This window comes from Erythrolamprus reginae, chromosome 4, assembly GCF_031021105.1.
Source record: "Erythrolamprus reginae isolate rEryReg1 chromosome 4, rEryReg1.hap1, whole genome shotgun sequence".
Classification (NCBI taxonomy): Eukaryota; Metazoa; Chordata; class Lepidosauria; order Squamata; family Dipsadidae; genus Erythrolamprus; species Erythrolamprus reginae.
The window spans coordinates 78,791,710-78,809,199 of NC_091953.1; the positions used below are offsets into that span (position 1 = coordinate 78,791,710).

Here is a 17,490-nt window from a genome sequence, read left to right on the forward strand (position 1 = left end):
CTATTTTATATTATTATTATTATTATTATTATTATTATTATTATTATTATTATTAATTGAACTTTTATGCCGCCCCTCTCCGAGGACTCGGGGCGGCTTACAACATATAATAAAAGAATATATAACATATTAAATCCAATTAATTAAATTTAAAATCTAAAAAACCCAAGAACCATAACAAACTATTGTTCCCATTCAATCAACTTTCTCTCAACGCATTCATTGGCCAGGGGCAAGAGTCTAGTGGCCCCAAGCCTGGCGGCATAAATGAGTCTTAAGACTCTTGCAGAAAGCGAGGAGAGTGGGGGCAGTATGAATCTATGGGGGGATCTGATTCCAGAGGCCCCCAGAGAGAAGACTCTTCCCCTAGGCTCCATCAAATGACATTTTCTAGTTGATGGGACCTGGAGAAGGCCGGCTCTGTCAGACCTGACCGGTTGTTGGGATTCATGAGGCAGAAGGCGGTCCCATAGGTATTCTGGCCCGATGCCATGTAGGCTTTATAGGTCATAACCAACACTTTGAATTGTGTCCGGAAGCCAATTGGCAGCCATTGCAGTCCGTGGAGTTTTGGAGAGATATGTGCATGTCTGGGCAAGCCCATGACTGCTCACACAGCTGCGTTCTGCACAATTTACAGTTTCCGAACGCTCTTCAAAGGTAGCCGTATCGTTGAACCGCAACTGGTGCACCAGGTAACCCTGGGTAAACATCCCCCTCACCACAGCCAAGAGATGATGTTCTAAAGTCAGCTGTGGATCGAGGAGGACGCCCAAGTTGTGGATCCACTCTGAGGGGGTCAAAAATCTCCCCTCCAGGTTAATGGATGGACAGATAGAAGTGTCCTTGGGAGGCAGTACCCACAGCCATTCTGTCTTGTTGGGATTGAGTTTGAGCCTGTTAGCACCCATCCAGACCCTAACAGCCTCCAGACACCAGCACATCACTTCCACTGCTTCACTGAGTGGATACAGGGTGGAGATGTAGAGCTGGGTATCATCAGCATACTGATGGTAACTCACCCCGTACCCTCAGATGATCTCACCCTGCAGTTTCATGTAGATATTAAACAGCCTTGTCCACTTCATCAGGTCTTACCAGGTCAAAACTCCCCACACACAGATGGATTAGGACGGGTCCCTGTCATCTTGACTGACTTTGTGTTATGGTTAGTAATTGGTAATCAGTGATGACAGCTCCCCACCCCCCAGGCTTGTGTAGCTGAAGCACAACTGATGGAAATCCCCCCTCATGTAATGATTTTTCACTTAATCAAATATTTGCAAGCAGTTGATCAATGAAACAAAGGGATGGTGTTATAAATTCAAATAAGAACTGAGCTCAAGTCCCTTTAAAGCAGCCCTTCTCAAAGAGTGGGGCATGTCCCTCTTGATAAATCCCCCCAGACGGTGAGTGTTTTCCCAGTTGCATGCTGCTCCAAGCACAGAAGAGAAGGCGGCCAGGCCAGGCAGGGTGGCTACGTGGGTTCTTGTTGTTCTCCACGGTAGCCATGAACACCATTCCCTGTAAGCTGTGTGCGTGAGCATGCGCGCCCCCCAAAATACCCCCCTGCGCACCCTTTTCCACGGGCGTGCAGTCCCCATCCCCCTGCCACTCCACGGGGGGGAGGGAGGCACCGGCAGTAGAAGGCGCTGCCCCCCGCCCGCCCGATCCGCCCCCTCTCCTCCTCTTCCACCAAAAGAAAAGCGCGGAGGCTGCCTGCTTGAGCCTCCCGTAGCTCCACCCTGCTTCGCCCTGCCTGTCATCCTCCGTTGTGTTTTCGGGGGGGAGCGGCAGGAAAGCCCTGTGCTGGCCAGAAAAGCCAGCTTTCCGGGAAATCAGTGTGCCTTTTAAACACGCTGCTTTCCTGCATCTCTTTCCTGGGGGGGGGGGGAGTGGCCTCTTCCCCCCCCTTGCCCAGGAAAGAGTTGCAAGAAAGCAGCGCATTTGAAAAGCCCTGGCCGGCACAGGGCGTTCCTGCCGCTCCCCCCCGAAAACACAACGGAGGTCCAGGATGACAGGTGAAGTGAAGCGGGGTGGAGCAACGGGAGGCTAAAGCTGGTGGCGGTAGACCTCCGTTGTGTTTTCGGCTGGGGTGGGGCAGGAGGACCTTCCTGGCTTTCCTGGGCAGCTGGCTTGAGCCTTGTGCCAGTCAGCAAAGCCAGCTGCTCGCCGGAGAAAGAAGGGAAAGAGAGGGAGGGAAAGAGGAAAGGAAAGAAGAAGGGAGGGAGGGAAGGAAGGGAGAGAAAAGTGAACGAGAGGGAGAGAGAAAGGGAGGAAGAGAGGAAGGAAGGAAGAGATAAATATAAAGGGAGAGGGAGAAAGAGAGGGAGAGGGAGGGGAAGAGGGGAAGGAAGGAAAAGAGAGAGACAAAGAGAAAAAAGTGGAAGGAAGAGAGAAGGAAAGAAAGGAAGGGAGAGAGAAAGAGAGAGAAAGAAGATAGGAAGGAAGAGAGAGTGAGAGAGAGCAAGAAAGAAAGAGTGAGAGAGGAGAGAGGAAGGAAGAGAGTGAGAGAGAGTGAGAGAGAGGAAGAAAGCAAGCAAGAGAGAGAGGAGTGGAAGGAAGAGAGAGGGAGAGAGAAATGATAGAAAAAAGGGGGAAAAAAGAAATGAGAAAATGATTGTGGCAGAGAATGACAGGAAAGAGAGAGAAACAGAGAGAGAAGTGACTCTTGATTTAAAGCATATGGTAAAAGCACTTAAATAATAACAGAGAAAAAAACCCCCAGCCCTCACCTGTTAATAGTTATGTTTTTGGATTTGCTGGTTGTTTTAGTTTTAATAGTAATAGAGTTTTGTTTTGTTTTATTATTAATTTCTTTTAATAAAAAAGAAGGGATTTATTATATTTATTTGTTTGTTTGTTTGTACTTCTATGCCGCCCAGTCCCAAGAGGACTGCCGCTCAGACACTATACTTTTCCGCCCACCCCGAAAAAAAATTAGAGGGAACATTGGCCATGAAGGGTGTGATGAATCTGCTAGGAGACGTCCATTGCAGCTGGGCAAAAGCTTTGAACCACATGCTAAAGCCTCCTTCCACCCCATTCACTGTGAGTGCCCAGCAGAGACAGCACTTATTGGGCCAGGCCAGCGACCCCCAAAACATTGGCTTGCTTAAGCTGGCCTGACCCCTGTCAAAACACTAAAATTCCATTGGGGCCCAGATTAGAGAGTTGGTGGGGGCGCAAAATGTGTACTTCTTCTTAGGGGGGTGTAACCCAAAATAATCGAGAAGTATTGCTTTAAGGAAAGAGACTTGTCAATATACAGTATCTGCTAAATTAGAAGAGCACGAAGCCTTGCTAAAGAATTGGAAAGTCTGAGCCAGTCTAGCAGGCACAGCCAAGTTCTTGTTCCAGGCGTGGTCGCTGACAGGCGGCACACGTGATTTACAGTGCGACTCTAACAGAGAGGGACAAAGCAGAGGTTTCGCCAAAGCCGGGCGTTTTACCGATCTCTGGAGCAAAATGCTGTCGCGCAGGTAAATGATTTATAGCAACTTCAGTACTTTCCCCGATTCTACCTTTGCAACAAACTAGGTGGGCCCAGAATGAAAAAAAGGAGTAACGAGCCGAGAGCGGAATACATTTCCCTTGGGTTAGGCGAGTACTAGAAGGGCTCTAAGGCGGCGGTTTTCTTTGTACAATCAATCGAATCGCAAAACGAATAGTTTCCCAACGGCAAAACCTGCCCCCCGCCCGGGCCTAGAGCCTTTCGACTTGCGCAGTGTGAGAAAAAAGCACTGGGTGGGGAAAAACTACATCTCGGATGTTGCTGTTTTGGATCTGCGCTTTCTTTCCGCCCACCAATACGTGCAGCACAGTAGGATTCACTGTATTCTGGAGAGTTAGATTTATTGCACCCTCTTCCGTACACGAGGATCGTACTCTTATGTCGTCTCCCCCAATTTTGCTTCCTTCTGCTGTAGGAGGTTTTACGGTTTTTGTGAAATCCGATATAATTTCGTAAACTATGGCTTACAATCCGCCGTGGCTAAGACAATAACAAACAGTCACATAAAGTGTATTGTGTCAATCAGGGTTTATGTTAAACTGCAAAACAGTTGGTTTATTTTGGATTAGCACGATTTGTTACTTAAGGTTTTAGTGTGTTCTGAGATATTTAGAAAGGTTTTTCCAAATTTGGAAGTGAAAGTTGCACATTTTATTTATTTATTTTATTTATTAATTAGATTTGTATGCCGCCCCCCTCCGAGGACTCGGAGCGGCTCACAACAAAAACAATACAAATCCAATACTAAAACAATTTATTTTCCTTTACATTGTACATTTGGACATGGTCAAAGAAGAAAAATTGCAAGCCTCTGGGTAGCAAAAATAGGAAAGATGCATTTCAGAAAAGATATAGATCTTTTGTTGTTTAATTTCACATACTGTAACCCAGTGTCCTGCTTTGACCACACAGATATAGCCTAATCAGATCTCAAACCAATATGGAACCAGTTTGCTATAATCACTGTTCTCTTCTCTCTTCTCTCCCCTCTCCCCTGTCTCCCCTCCCCTCCCCTCCTAATCCTTAGACAAGAATCATACTATAGACAACAGAGTATATTATTTGCTAGTTTGCATCCTTTTTAAAGGCTATGAAGTGACCAGCCTCTGGTGTTGACATAAATATTTTTTTAGAAGATTGACCGACCATACTCCAATGCATGCCATCACTGTTATTTTTCTTCTGATTATTGGTCTTCTCAGAATTATACTTTCATTCTGTTTAATTGTTATCTAACTATTAAGATATTTAGCTATATATATATAATATCTTGTTGACTTACTAGGGATCATAAGAGCTTAACTGCCCAATATAATACATTGTAAAATGATGATATTATGAAGTGACTAATGTAGGGTCCAGCTTAGAGAAATATTTAAAATGCCCAAGCATCTTTGTACATTTTAATAGTTTTCATCATTGCAATCTAGCAAATTTCAAGTTTCAATTATTTATTTATATATTTATTTAAAATCTTTTTAAAAAATCTCATACTATGATTTTCAAAAGTAACCTTAGGAAGAGGAGAGAGCAATCGAAGGCAGAAAATGCATTTGTTTAAAGACTGACATGGGATCAGAGTAAATTAACCAGCTCTGGTTTTCCTTGCTACAGAATCCTGATTTTTACATATTTTTTTGAAGCTACAGAACTGATAAAAAAGATGGATAACATAAGAGAGAAAGAGAGGCAAATGGAGGGATAACAATATTTGGCACAAAGCCAGGCCCAGGATAGAGGAAATAATTTGGACAAATTTGGAATGGCAATATTTTTGGTAACGCAAGGAAGATAGGCTAAGATTTGGGAAATACCGGTATCTACAAAATGACATATCGCTAGGTGAAAATAAATATACAGAGCTTATACCCTATTCAGCTATGACAATTGCTTTGGGCTAACAATCTCAAATACTGAAATAAAGTTTGGTACCAGATGAAATCTCAGAGCAGGTTTATTTATTTTATTTATTTATGTTATTTATGTTATTTATTTATTTATCAAACAGGTATAGAATAGCAGTAGTTTGTATAAACATAACATAAAGTGAAAAGTAAGGATAAAAGAGGACAATAGGACAATATGACAGTGACGGTAGGCACAGTGGTGTGCTTATGCACTCCCCTCACAGACCTCTTAGAAACAGGGAGAGATCGACTGTAGACAGTCCAAGGTTAAAGTTTTGGGGTTGGGGGAAGAAACCACAGAGTCAGGTAGTGCATTCCAGGCATTGATCACTCTATTGCTGAAGTTGTATTTTCTGCAGTCAAGTTTGGAGCGTTTTACATGTAGTCTGAATCTATTACGTGCTCGTGTATTGCTGTAGTTGAAGGTAAAGTAGTTATTAACAGGAAGGACATTTGGTATATGATTTTATGAACTACATTTAGATCAGATCGGAGGCGACAGTTGTAAATTGTCTAATCTCAGATTTTCAACTCTGGTGGAATAAGATATTTTGTTGTGAGCAGAGGAGTGAAGCACTCTTCTTGTGAAATATTTCTGGACTCTCTCGGTTGTATTAATGTCTGATATGCAATGTAGGTTCCAGACAGGTGAGCTGTATTCTAGAATTGTTCTAACAAATGTTTTGTAAACTCTAGTTATCAGTGTAATATTGCCAGAGAAGAAGCTACACAAGATTAGATTAACAACTCTTAATGCCTTTTTCTCAGTGTTGTTAGAGTGGGCTCTAGCACTTAGGTTGTTGTATATGAGTACTCCAAGGTCTTTGACAGAGTGAGGGTCATCTACAAATTCGTTTCCTCCAAGTTTGTATTTTGTATTCTGATTCTTTTTGTGTAAGACAGAACATTTGTTGGTTGAGATTTGAAGTTGCCAGTTGTTTGACCATTCTGCTACATGATCAACATCTTTTTGAAGGGTAGCAGCATTGTCTATAAACTAAATAAATAGTTTAAGATCATCGCAAAGAGAACAGAGTTGCTTATAATATGATCACAAAGATCGTTTACATAGAGTATGAAGAGTATTGGTCCTAGAACACTGCCTTGAGGGACACCACTGTTGACAAGCAGGATTTGATATGGTACTTCCTATTTTGACCACTTGTTGTCTATTAGGCAGGAATGTGTGGATCCAGAGATGCCATAGAATTTTAGTTTTAGATGTAGTTTGTTGTGTACCACTAAATTAAAGACTTTACAAAAGTCTATGTAAATTGCATCTATTGTTTTACCCTGATCAAGTTGAGTGATCCATATGTTTTTGCAGTGTAAGAGTTGAAGATTACAGGATATTTTTTTCCTGAAATCAAATTGTTTGGAAAAAGAGTAAATTCCTAGGAATACTCTGGAAATAACCTCTTTGTGCAAAGATTCTTGTAAACTCCAAGCATTTGACATATGAAGCTAGGGAGATACAGTCCTGTGCAGTATGCTGTCTCATCTAATTTCTTTCCCCATATGCAGATGAAAAAATGATTTTGATTTGTTTGATAATTATTCCTGTCTGGATAGCTTTTGAAATATTTCCCCCCTCAATCATTGGAAAGTAAATTCTTCATGCATGTGATTATATGTGGATATAGATGCTGCCATTACTGCTCCTTGTGCCAAAGATCTTCAACGACTCATTGACTGTTTTAGCAAAGCCTGCCAAGATTTGGGATTATGCCCTCATTACCTCGAGTTCGACTACTGTAATGCTCTCTACATGGGGCTATCCTTGAAAAGTGTTCGGAAACTTCAGATCGTGCAGAATGCAGCTGCGAGAGCAATCATGGGCTTCCCCTCCTTGTCTTTTATAAACTTCTTAAAACCCACCTCTGCCGTCAGGCATGGAGGAATTGAGACACCTCCCCCAGGCCTATATAGTTTATGTATTGTATGTCTGTGTGTATGTTTTGCTTTTAAATAAGGGGTTTTTAGATATTTTTAAATATTTTTAAATATAATTTAAATATTATTGTTTTTATTAATGCTGTGAGCCACCCCGAGTCTACGGAGAGGGCCGGCATACAAATCTAATAATAATAATAATAATAATAATAATAATAATAATAATAATAATTATTATTATTATTATTAACAATCAGCCTGAAAAAAAAACGTAAGTCATGGGTCAGGATGTGGATTCATCTCCCCATATTGCAATCTTTGCACAAGAATTGGAGGTTGTCCATGACTTTGTGCATGTTGGCTCAACCATCGCCAACACACTCTCTCTAGATACTGAATTGGTAAATTCTCTAGAGAATATGGTTTAAAGAGTGTCCTGAGCACACTCTTGTAGCGAGTCTTGGACCCTTTACATATGGCAAAATAGAAAGTTGAATGTGCTGTCTCCGAAGTATCCTTGGCATCACCTGACATAACAAAGTTTCAAATAGCAATCTTGAAATCTGCTGGAATTTCTAGCATATATACACTATTGAAACAGCTGTCTTGGGATGTTGTGAGAATGGATGATGGGCGGATTCTGAAAGATCTCCTGCATGGTGAATTAGTGCAGAGAAAGTGCCCCAGAGGGAGACCACAGCTGCAATATAAGGGTATCTGTAAGAGGGATTTAAACGTTTTGAGAATGGACATTAACACTGAGATAACTTAACCTTTGATTGTTAAGCTTGGAGGATAAAGATGCAGCTTGGCCTTCTTCTTTTCAAGGAGACACTTGTTCTGCAGGCTGAGGCAAAGAGGCAGTCCCAGAACCAACAAAATCTGGGAGTCAGGCACACTAGATGCTGTTCTAGGAACTTTTTTCAGAGTATGATACCACAGTCTTTCCAGGTTGCCAATAAAAGATTAAATAGGTTATGGGATTCTCCATAAGTGTGATAATGATCACATAATATGCCATTGTTCATTTTTTATTGTTATATTACCTTTATTATTTTCATAAATAACTCAAGGTAACCAGCAGAACACAATTCATATCTGTTTTATGGCAACTTACAGTATTTTGCACATTGCCAGTTTCAGGTATTCCAAGAGTGACTCTGGATAAGAATTTTGGGGCTGTAATCCCAATTTTCCTTGGAGCATGTTAAAATACAGGAAGATAATTCCGTTCAATTTATTGACCTTAAATCTAGGATTAAAGGAGTCCAATGCTACGCTGATATTATTGACAATTCTGTATTTTCCTTTTGATACAGATGGTTTTCATTAAGCAAGGCCCATCCTATCCTGTTTAGGATGCTGATGTCATCTGGCAGTGGCTCCCAGGTTATTCAGAATACGGAAGAAGGTAATGTAACTAATAGTAAATTCAGAAAACTATGTTGCTGTTCCTTTTCCTCAGGCATAAAACTATGCAGTAATTTGGGTTTAGTGAGTTATTTATTTATTTATTGGATTTGTATGCCGCCCCTCTCCGTAGACTTGGGGAAGCTAACAACAGTGATAAAAAACAGCATGTAACAATCCAATACTAAAACAACTAAAAAAAAACCTGTATTATAAAACCAAACATACATACAAACATACCATGTGTAAATAAATAAATAAATAAATAAATAAATAAATAAATAAATAAATAAATAAATAAATTGTAAAGGCCTAGGGGGAAAGAATATCTCAGTCCCCCCATGCCTGATGGCAGAGGTGGGTTTTAAGAAGCTTACAAAAGGCGAGGAGGGTGGGGACAATTCTAATCTCTGGGGGGAGTTGGTCCCAGAGGCCCGGGGCCATCACAGAGAAGGCTCTTCCCCTGGGTCCCACCAAACGACATTGTTTAGTTGACAGGACCCAGAGAAGGCCCACTTTGTGGGACCTAACTGGTCGCTGGGATTCGTGCAGCAGAAGGTGGTCCCTGAGATAATCTGGTCCGGTGCCATGAAGGGCTTTATAGATCATAACCAACACTTTGAATTGTGACCGGAAACTGATCGGCAACCAATGCAGACTGCGGAGTGTTGGTGTAACATGGGCATATTTGGAGAAGCCCATGACTGCTCTCGCAGCTGCATTCTGCACGATCTGAAGTTTCCGAACATTTTTCAAAGGTAGCCCTATGTAGAGAGCATTACAGTAGTCGAGCCTCGAGGTGATGAGGGCATGAGTGATTGTGAGCAGTGACTCCCGGTCCAAATAGGGCCGCAACTGGTGCACCAGGCGAACCTGGGCAAACGCCCCCCTCGCCACAGCTGAACGATGTTTCTCTAATGTGAGCTGTGGATCGAGGAGGACGCCCAAGTTGCGGACCCTCTCTGAGGGGGTCAATGACTCCCCGCCCAGGGTGATGGACGGACAGATAGAATTGTACTTGGGAAGCAAAACCCACAGCCACTCCGTCTTATCAAGGTTGAGTTTGAGTCTGTTGACACCCATCCAGACCCCAACAGCCTCCAGGCACTGGCACATCACTTCCACTGCTTTGTTGACTGGATATGGGGTGGAGATGTAAAGCTGGGTATCATCAGCATACTGATGATACCTCACCCCATGCCCTTGGATGATCACACCCAGCGGTTTCATGTAGATATTAAACAGCAGGGGGGAGAGGACTGATCCCTGAGATACCCCACAAGGGAGCAACCTAGAGGTCGACTTCTGACCCCCCACTAACACCGACTGCGACCGACTGGAGAGGTAGGAGGAGAACCACTGAAGAACAGTGCCTCCCATTCCCAACCCCTCCAGCCAGTGTAGAAGGATATCATGGTCGATGGTATCGAAAGCCGCTGAGAGGTCAAGAAGCACCAGGACAGGGGATAAACCCCTGTCCCAGGCCCGCTAGAGATCATCCATCAGCGTGACCAAAGCAGTTTCCGTGCTGTAGCCGGGCCTGAATCCTGACTGTTGAGGGCCTAGATAATCAGCTTCTTTCAAGAACCGCTGGAGGTGGAGCGCCACCACATTCTCAACAACCTTCCCCATAAAGGGAAGGTTGGAGACTGGGCGAAAGTTGTTTAGAATGGCTGGGTCCAGGGAAGGCTTCTTGAGGAGGGGGCACACAAGAGCTTCTTTGTAGGGACCCGGAAAGGACCCCCTCCCCAGAGAAACATTGACAATCTCCTGGACCCAGCTCCGTGTCATCTCCCTGCTGGCCGAAACCAGCCAGGAGGGACACGGATCCAGCAAACAGGTGGCGGAACTCACAGCTCCAATGGCCTTGTCCACTTCATCAGGTGTCACCAGATCAAACTCTTCCCAGACGGGTGGACAAGTACGAGCTCCAGTCACCTCAACTGACTCGTTGTCAGTCGACTCTGTTTTCCAATTGGAGTCGAGGTCCGCCCAGATCCGAGCGATTTTATCAGCGAAAAACGTGTTAAAATCCTCGGCACTACTCTGTAAGGGCTCCCCAACTCCCCCCTGGTTAAGAAGGGAGTGGGTCACCCTAAACAGAGCGGCCGGGCGGGATTCTGCTGATGCAATCAAGGCGGTATGATACGTGGATCTTGCCGCCTTGAGCGCCACTTTGTAAGTCTTAATAAAAGCTCTTACAAGTGTTCGATCGGATTCAGACTTACTCTTCCTCCATTGCTTCTCTAGACATCTCTTCTGGCGTTTCAATTCCCGGAGCTCCTCGTTGAACCATGGAGCTCTATGGGGTCTAGCGCCACGGAGAGGTCGCAACGGTGCAATCCGTTTTATCTGTCTATTTCTTTGAAGCTATAGAAATAACCAAAAAAAGTAAAATAATAAGAATTCTGGGTTTTTTTAGTGACAAAACGTTTATATCAAATATGTTTTGACTAGATTTTACTGGATAATTGTGGTTGGGTTCAGGCCAGCTCCTATGGTTGCTGATTTTGACTCAGAAGAGTGGGAGCCGTCTGATCACAGAAGACCTGTCTGGCTGGAGGAGAAATCAGACAGTGAACCAGAAGGAGACAGAAGTGAGGAAGGGGTTAGAGAAACAGAGGGAAATGGATCTAGTCAGATCTCCAGACAGGGTTTCCTCTGAATCAGAGGGGGAGGACATCATGAATAATCCTATTCTCAATGTTTGGGTTAGGAGAATGATGGGACCCCAAGAGCAGCTGCGAAAAAGGAGAAACAGATTCTAGGTCACAGGTGTTAAGAATTAATGACTCTGCCACAGCCTTGAAAAAGGGGAGTTCTGCAGATGACATGTGGGAGTTTATCAATTCAGTTCTTGGAGTGACTTTGATGAATTGTGCTTTCGTCTTTGCTGTGGACATTTAAGCCATGAGTTTTGGCTAACGTAAGCCAGAAAGGCTTCTGTACTGACTTGAGTAAATTAACTCTGACCTGATGGACTCTTAAACTAACATTGCTCTGAAACTCCATGGCTCGCAGCCTTCTGAATATAAAGAACACTTCTTTGCTTTATTTTTAAAAGCTTGTGTGTGTGTGTGTGTTTGATTAATTATTTCGTGTCTGGGTGGCCTGGGGCCAGGCAGAACAATAATTAAAAACTTTTCTTTCCAATAGAGATTTAGATGAAACAAATAAATAAATATAAGAATATGAAACTGAAGAAAAAAAATAAACATACAGTTTTATTTTCTGCCATATTGTATTTGCCTGGAAAATTAATTAATTTTAACTTGGAGACAGTAATAAATTATCAGTACTGCAGAATATACTAACATGTACTTGAGCGTGCCATCTTGTGTAACTGACTTGAAAAATAATACAGTTGTTTTTCCTTTTCCCCTTTTTTAAAAAAAATCCATGATAGTCTAATTGTTTTTTTCTTGCACAGGACATTTCCCCATTCATGTGAATAATGGTATGTTGTAGTAATCTTTTTAATATGACTTTTTGCTCGGTTATGCTTCTTCTTTCTTTATTGGAGGCTTAATTAAAAACTTAAGTTCATATTTTCTGGGAATTCTGAATTATTCTTCTTAACGGTACTAAATGGGCTTGTTTGTTTGTTTGTTTGTTTAATTAATTAATTAATTAATTAATTAATTGGATTTATCTGCTGTCCAACTCTGATAGGATTCTGTTTATACTATTATACTATTAAGCAAATGAAATATGTCTTACTAACCAAAATGCAAATTATGTATGTGTGCTGCTTTTCATTATTAACCTATAACTAGTTAATCTCCTGCAACTTTATATCCTCTTAGCTTCTTGATCTATGCTTGCAGTTTATTTATTTATTGCTTTTACACTGTATCTCAACCTTTGAGCACTCCAAAAGCTATGTCCTCCCTACTTTCTTTCCCATGGGGGATAAAAAGTGTGGCTGTCCCAGAATATCATATTTAGATGAGAACTTGAACTCTAAATCTTATTGCCCTCGTTTGTTATCCATCAGAAGTTCTGATGCATTTACCTGCTTTCTGCCAGTGGAATACATTCCCTTCTTTGCTTACAAATCAAAGCAAATGACAGATCCTCTCTGGTAAATATGAAATATTTGGAAATAAATGTCAGGTCCAATGGTATATTATTTAATCCATCCAACTTATTCGTATCGTCTTTAGAGGATTTATTCCACTTCCTACCTTGGTCTTATTCTCCCCCACCCACCTCAGGATTTGTTTTCCCCTCACTTATGTTTTTAGCCAAAGCAAAGCAGCCAAGAGTGCTTCCAAAAAAGCTGCTGCTGCTGCTGCTGCTGCTGCTGCTGCTGCTGCTGCTGCTGCTGCTGCTGCTGCTGCTGCTGCTTCTTCTTATTATTATTATTATTATTATTATTATTATTATTATTATTATTATTATTTAGATTTGTATGCCGCCCTGCTCCGAAAACTCAGGGTGGCTCACAGAATAAATATAGAAACAAAGCATACAAAACAAATCTAATACATTAAAAAACTACAGTTAAAAACACTATACATTACTCAATCAGACAACCCAATCACACCATGCATCACATTTATTGGTCAGGGGGGCAAGATCTAATTGCCCCAGGCCTGGTGACATAAGTGAGTCTTAAGACTCTTGCAGTACGAATCTCTGGGGGGAGCTGATTCCAGAGGGCCGGTGCCCCCACAGAGAAGGCTCTTCTCCTAGGCCCTGCCAAATGACATTGTCTGGTTGACGGGACCTGGAGAAGGCCAACTCTGTGGGATCTAACCGGCCGCTAGGATTTATGCAGCAGACGGCGGTTGTCAATTTATTTTAACAAAACTTTCCTCCTCCTGCACACTCCCCTTATTATCTACCCCTCCCCGTCTCTATGACAACCAAGCAAAGAATGCAGCAGCAGGCAGCGCAGGCAGCGCAGGTTGACATTCGGCCTCCCTGGAAATGGGATTTTAGTCCTAAAAGACAAAACAAAACAACACAAATATATACAATACTACATTACGGTTTATCAGGATATCGCCCCGAGTCTACGGAGAAGGGCAGCATACAAATCTAATAAATCAAATCTCAATTGAAAACAGTCAATTTCCCTCTGAGCATTCATATGTTTCTCGTCCACCCCTTCTGCATGTGATGCTGGGAAATGTTTCCAGGCTACCAGATACTGAGTTTTCCCCCTGGTTTTCCGAGAGTCCAACACCTCTTTTACCTCAAAATGTTGCTCACCCTCAATGAGTAATGGGGCTGGGGGATCTGGCTGCATCCCACGATCCGATATGATCCGCTCAGGAACTCCGTGCAGCCAATACACATGTTGTATGAACAGTCTTGCTAGTGTTTTGGCAGTGGGGATTTTTGAACATGCCACAAAATGCACCTGTTTGGAGAAAAGGTCAGTAACAACCCAAATCACTGTATTCCCCCCACTCTCAGGTAGATCCAGAATAAAATCCCTTGATATTTCCTTCCAGGGTGCCCCCGGTCTCGCCACTGTCTGCAACAGTCCTTGGGGGCGACCTGGGGTTTGTTTAGCGGCTGCACATACCGGGCAACTTGCTACATAAGTCTCAATGTCCTTTTTCATGGAGGGCCACCAGAACTGCCTTCTTAATAAATGCAAGGTTTTCAAGAAAGCAAAATGTCCTGCCACCTTAGAGTCATGCCCTCTTTCCAGTATTAGAGGCCTCAACGTCAGTGGGACATACAAGCGTGATCCTAGCAAAGCTAGGCCGTTCCTTTTGGTGCAATCACCCTCATGAGTCCTAAACCAGTCATCAGTTTCTAACGCCTTTTGCAGGTTTGCCATCAGATTGTCCGGAAGATCCATTTTCTTGGTGCTCTGGTGCCGAGTCATCGCTGAGCAAGCAGTTTGTGAGGGTGGTATTACTGATTGAATTAGTTCCAGCCTCCTGCTGTTGTACTGTGGCATTCTTGACAGAGCATCTGCCATGAAATTGCTCCTCCCCGGTAGATAGCGCAGTGAAAAGTTGAACCGACTGAGTCAACTCTATATTTTTATGAGCGATGAGAAATTTATATATTTTCCCTATCATTTTTATTGGATTGGTAGTAATTAGATTGCTTAAAAGATTCTTACTTTTATTAAAAATATAAAGAGTTTTATCTCTTTATATTTTATATTTTATAAAGAGTTTTATCTCTTTATATTATGCAGACAGTCCCCCAAGGACTGTCTGCAACAGTCCTTGGGGGCGACCTGGGGTTTGTTTAGCGGCTGCACATACCGGGCAACTTGCTACATAAGTCTCAATGTCCTGGTATCTAGATCGAATCTGAGCATAATGCCACCAGTCTATTATTATCCCTTCTTCTTGTAATTTAATCCTAGATTTTAGCTTCATCTGGTCATTTAGTAACTCTTTATATCTATAAGTTATTTTCTTGTCTTTTATGGACTTTGGATGCGTTATTGCTTCTAGGGGAGCTAGCCATTCTGGGATATTTAAAAAGTGATTTTTCTTTATGTCTTTCCAGACTTCTAGTAGATACTTCCTTAATGTATGCCTTTTAAAATATGAATGATTTTTTTCCTTATCGTACCATACAAATGCGTGCCATCCAAGCATAAGATCATGTCCTTCTAAGTTTAGTATTCTTTTGTTCTCTAGAGTTATCCACTCTCTAAGCCATGTTAATGCGGCAGCCTGATAGTATAATTTCCAATTTGGAAGGCCAAATCCTCCTCTTTCTTTAATATCTTCTAGGCAGTTCATTTTTATCCTTGCTTTTTTCCCTTGCCATATGAATTTTTTAACTAGGTTTGTTAAAGTTTTTTTAAAAAATCCCCCTGGATTTATTGGAATTACCTGGAAGAGAAATAAAACCTTGGGTAGAATATTCATCTTAATTGTTGCAATTCTTCCTAAAAATGATATTTTCAGATTATTCCACATTGCTAAATCTTTTTTAATTTCTGTTAGTAATTTTGTATAATTATCATTTTTTAATGTTATTGTTTTCGCTGTTAAATTTATTCCTAAGTATTTTGCTTTTTTTACAGTCTTTATTCCAGAGATGCTTTCTAATTTAGTTTCTTGTGTTTTGTTCATATTTTTAGTCAAAAAATGTGTTTTGCTTTTGTTTATCTTTAAACCTGCTACCTTTCCATATTGTTCAATAGCTTGCAGTAAAGTAGGAACTGTTGTTATCGGTTCTTCAATTATGAACGTTAAGTCATCTGCAAAGGCTTGGACTTTATAAGTTTCATCTCCTACAGTTAAACCTTTTATTTTAGGATCCGCTCTTATTTTAATTAATAGAGTTTCAAGAATCATGATAAATAACAATGGTGATATAGGGCAACCTTGACGAACTCCCTTATTTATATCGAGTGTTGGTAATTGATTGTTGTTCAATATTATGTTAGTTGTTTGTTTTGAATATATAGTATCTATTAAGTTAACAAATTTTGGGCCAAATCTCATTTTATTTAATTGCATTTTTATAAATATCCAATTGACGTTATCAAAGGCCTTTTGAGCGTCTAAAAACATTAAAGATGTTGTCTTACCTGGATATTGTTCATAATACTCTAATGTATTTATTACTGTTCTAAGATTGTTTTTAATTTGTCTCCCTGGTAGAAACCCATTTTGGTCTTGGTGTATTATTCCATTTATAACTCTTTTGAGTCTGTCTGCATAAATGGCGATAAATATCTTATAATCTACATTTAATAATGATATGGGCCTATAGTTTTTAATTTTTTCTGGGTCTGTGCCCTGTTTGTGTATTAAAGTTGTCAGTGATTCTGACCAAGATTTAGGAATTTTACCCTCAAGTCTACATAGATTGAAGGTTTCTAACATGTGACTTCTTATTGTTTCATTTTCTATCTTGTACCATTCTGCCGGTATGGCGTCTGGGCCTGTGGCCTTGTTGCTTTTCTGTTTTTTAATTCTTGTTAGGAGTTCTTCCATAGTTATTGGTCCATCCATGGTGGCCTGTTGGTCTTCTGTTATTTGTGGTAATTTTGAAGCTTGTAAATAATTAAAGACTTCATCTTCGCTAACATTATCTTTGGCATATAGATCTTTATAAAAATTATACACAATGTCTGCCTTTCCTTCTGTATCATATTTTATTGTACCATCTTTGTCTTCTAGTTTTTTAATTAATTTTGATTGGCGCTGTTTTCTAAGTTTATATGCTAACCATCTGCCTGGTTTATTTGCATGTTCAAAATAGTGTTGCTTTGCTCTTTTAATTTTTTCAGTTATTTGGTTTTGTTCTATAATTCTAATTTTATGTTTAATTACATTTATTTCTGTTTTTAAGTCTCTGTTCTTAATGTGTTGCTGTGATAAAAATTCTAATTGTTTCAATTCATTTATTAATTGTGCATACTTTAATTTATTTTCCTTGTTATATTTTGCAATATAAGATATTGTTAATCCTCTTATATAAGCTTTAGCTGTATCCCATAAGTTCTGTGGCGTAGTTTCTGAAGTTTTGTTGATTTCAAAAAATATTTTTAATTCCTTTTCGATCCAATCCTTATATTTCTTATCATTCAATATATTTCTATTCATCCGCCAATTATTCTGTTTATTATTCATTCTCATAGAAACCACTATTGGATTGTGATCGGCCCACGTATTTGCATCTATCTCTACATCTCTTATTTGTTCTGCAACCGTTTTTGGTGCCCATACCATGTCTATTCTTGTCCATATTTTGTGGGGGTTAGAGTAAAAAGTATATTGTCTCTTATGGGGGTATCTTTCCCTCCAAATATCATTTAACACTAAT

The 17,490-nt window shown here is 40.9% G+C and overlaps 1 protein-coding gene across 6 annotated transcripts in view; it reads left to right on the forward strand.

Moving 5' to 3' along the window:
• Nucleotides 1–3,304: 3,304 nt before the first annotated feature.
• ACOT9 (acyl-CoA thioesterase 9) overlaps nt 3,305–17,490 on the forward strand; it is a 90,199-nt gene continuing 76,013 nt past the window's right edge. For 2 of the 6 annotated variants that reach the window (XM_070750710.1, XM_070750714.1), the window contains exons 1-3: nt 3,305–3,482; nt 8,634–8,725; nt 12,155–12,181. In XM_070750710.1, the coding sequence (XP_070606811.1) occupies nt 3,469–3,482; nt 8,634–8,725; nt 12,155–12,181 (133 nt within the window). In that variant the 5' untranslated portion in view covers nt 3,305–3,468. Of the gene's footprint in view, nt 3,483–3,758; nt 3,824–8,633; nt 8,726–12,154; nt 12,182–17,490 lie in introns of those variants that run through there. The other 4 variants (XM_070750712.1, XM_070750711.1, XM_070750713.1 and 1 more) reach the window with 4 other exon arrangements.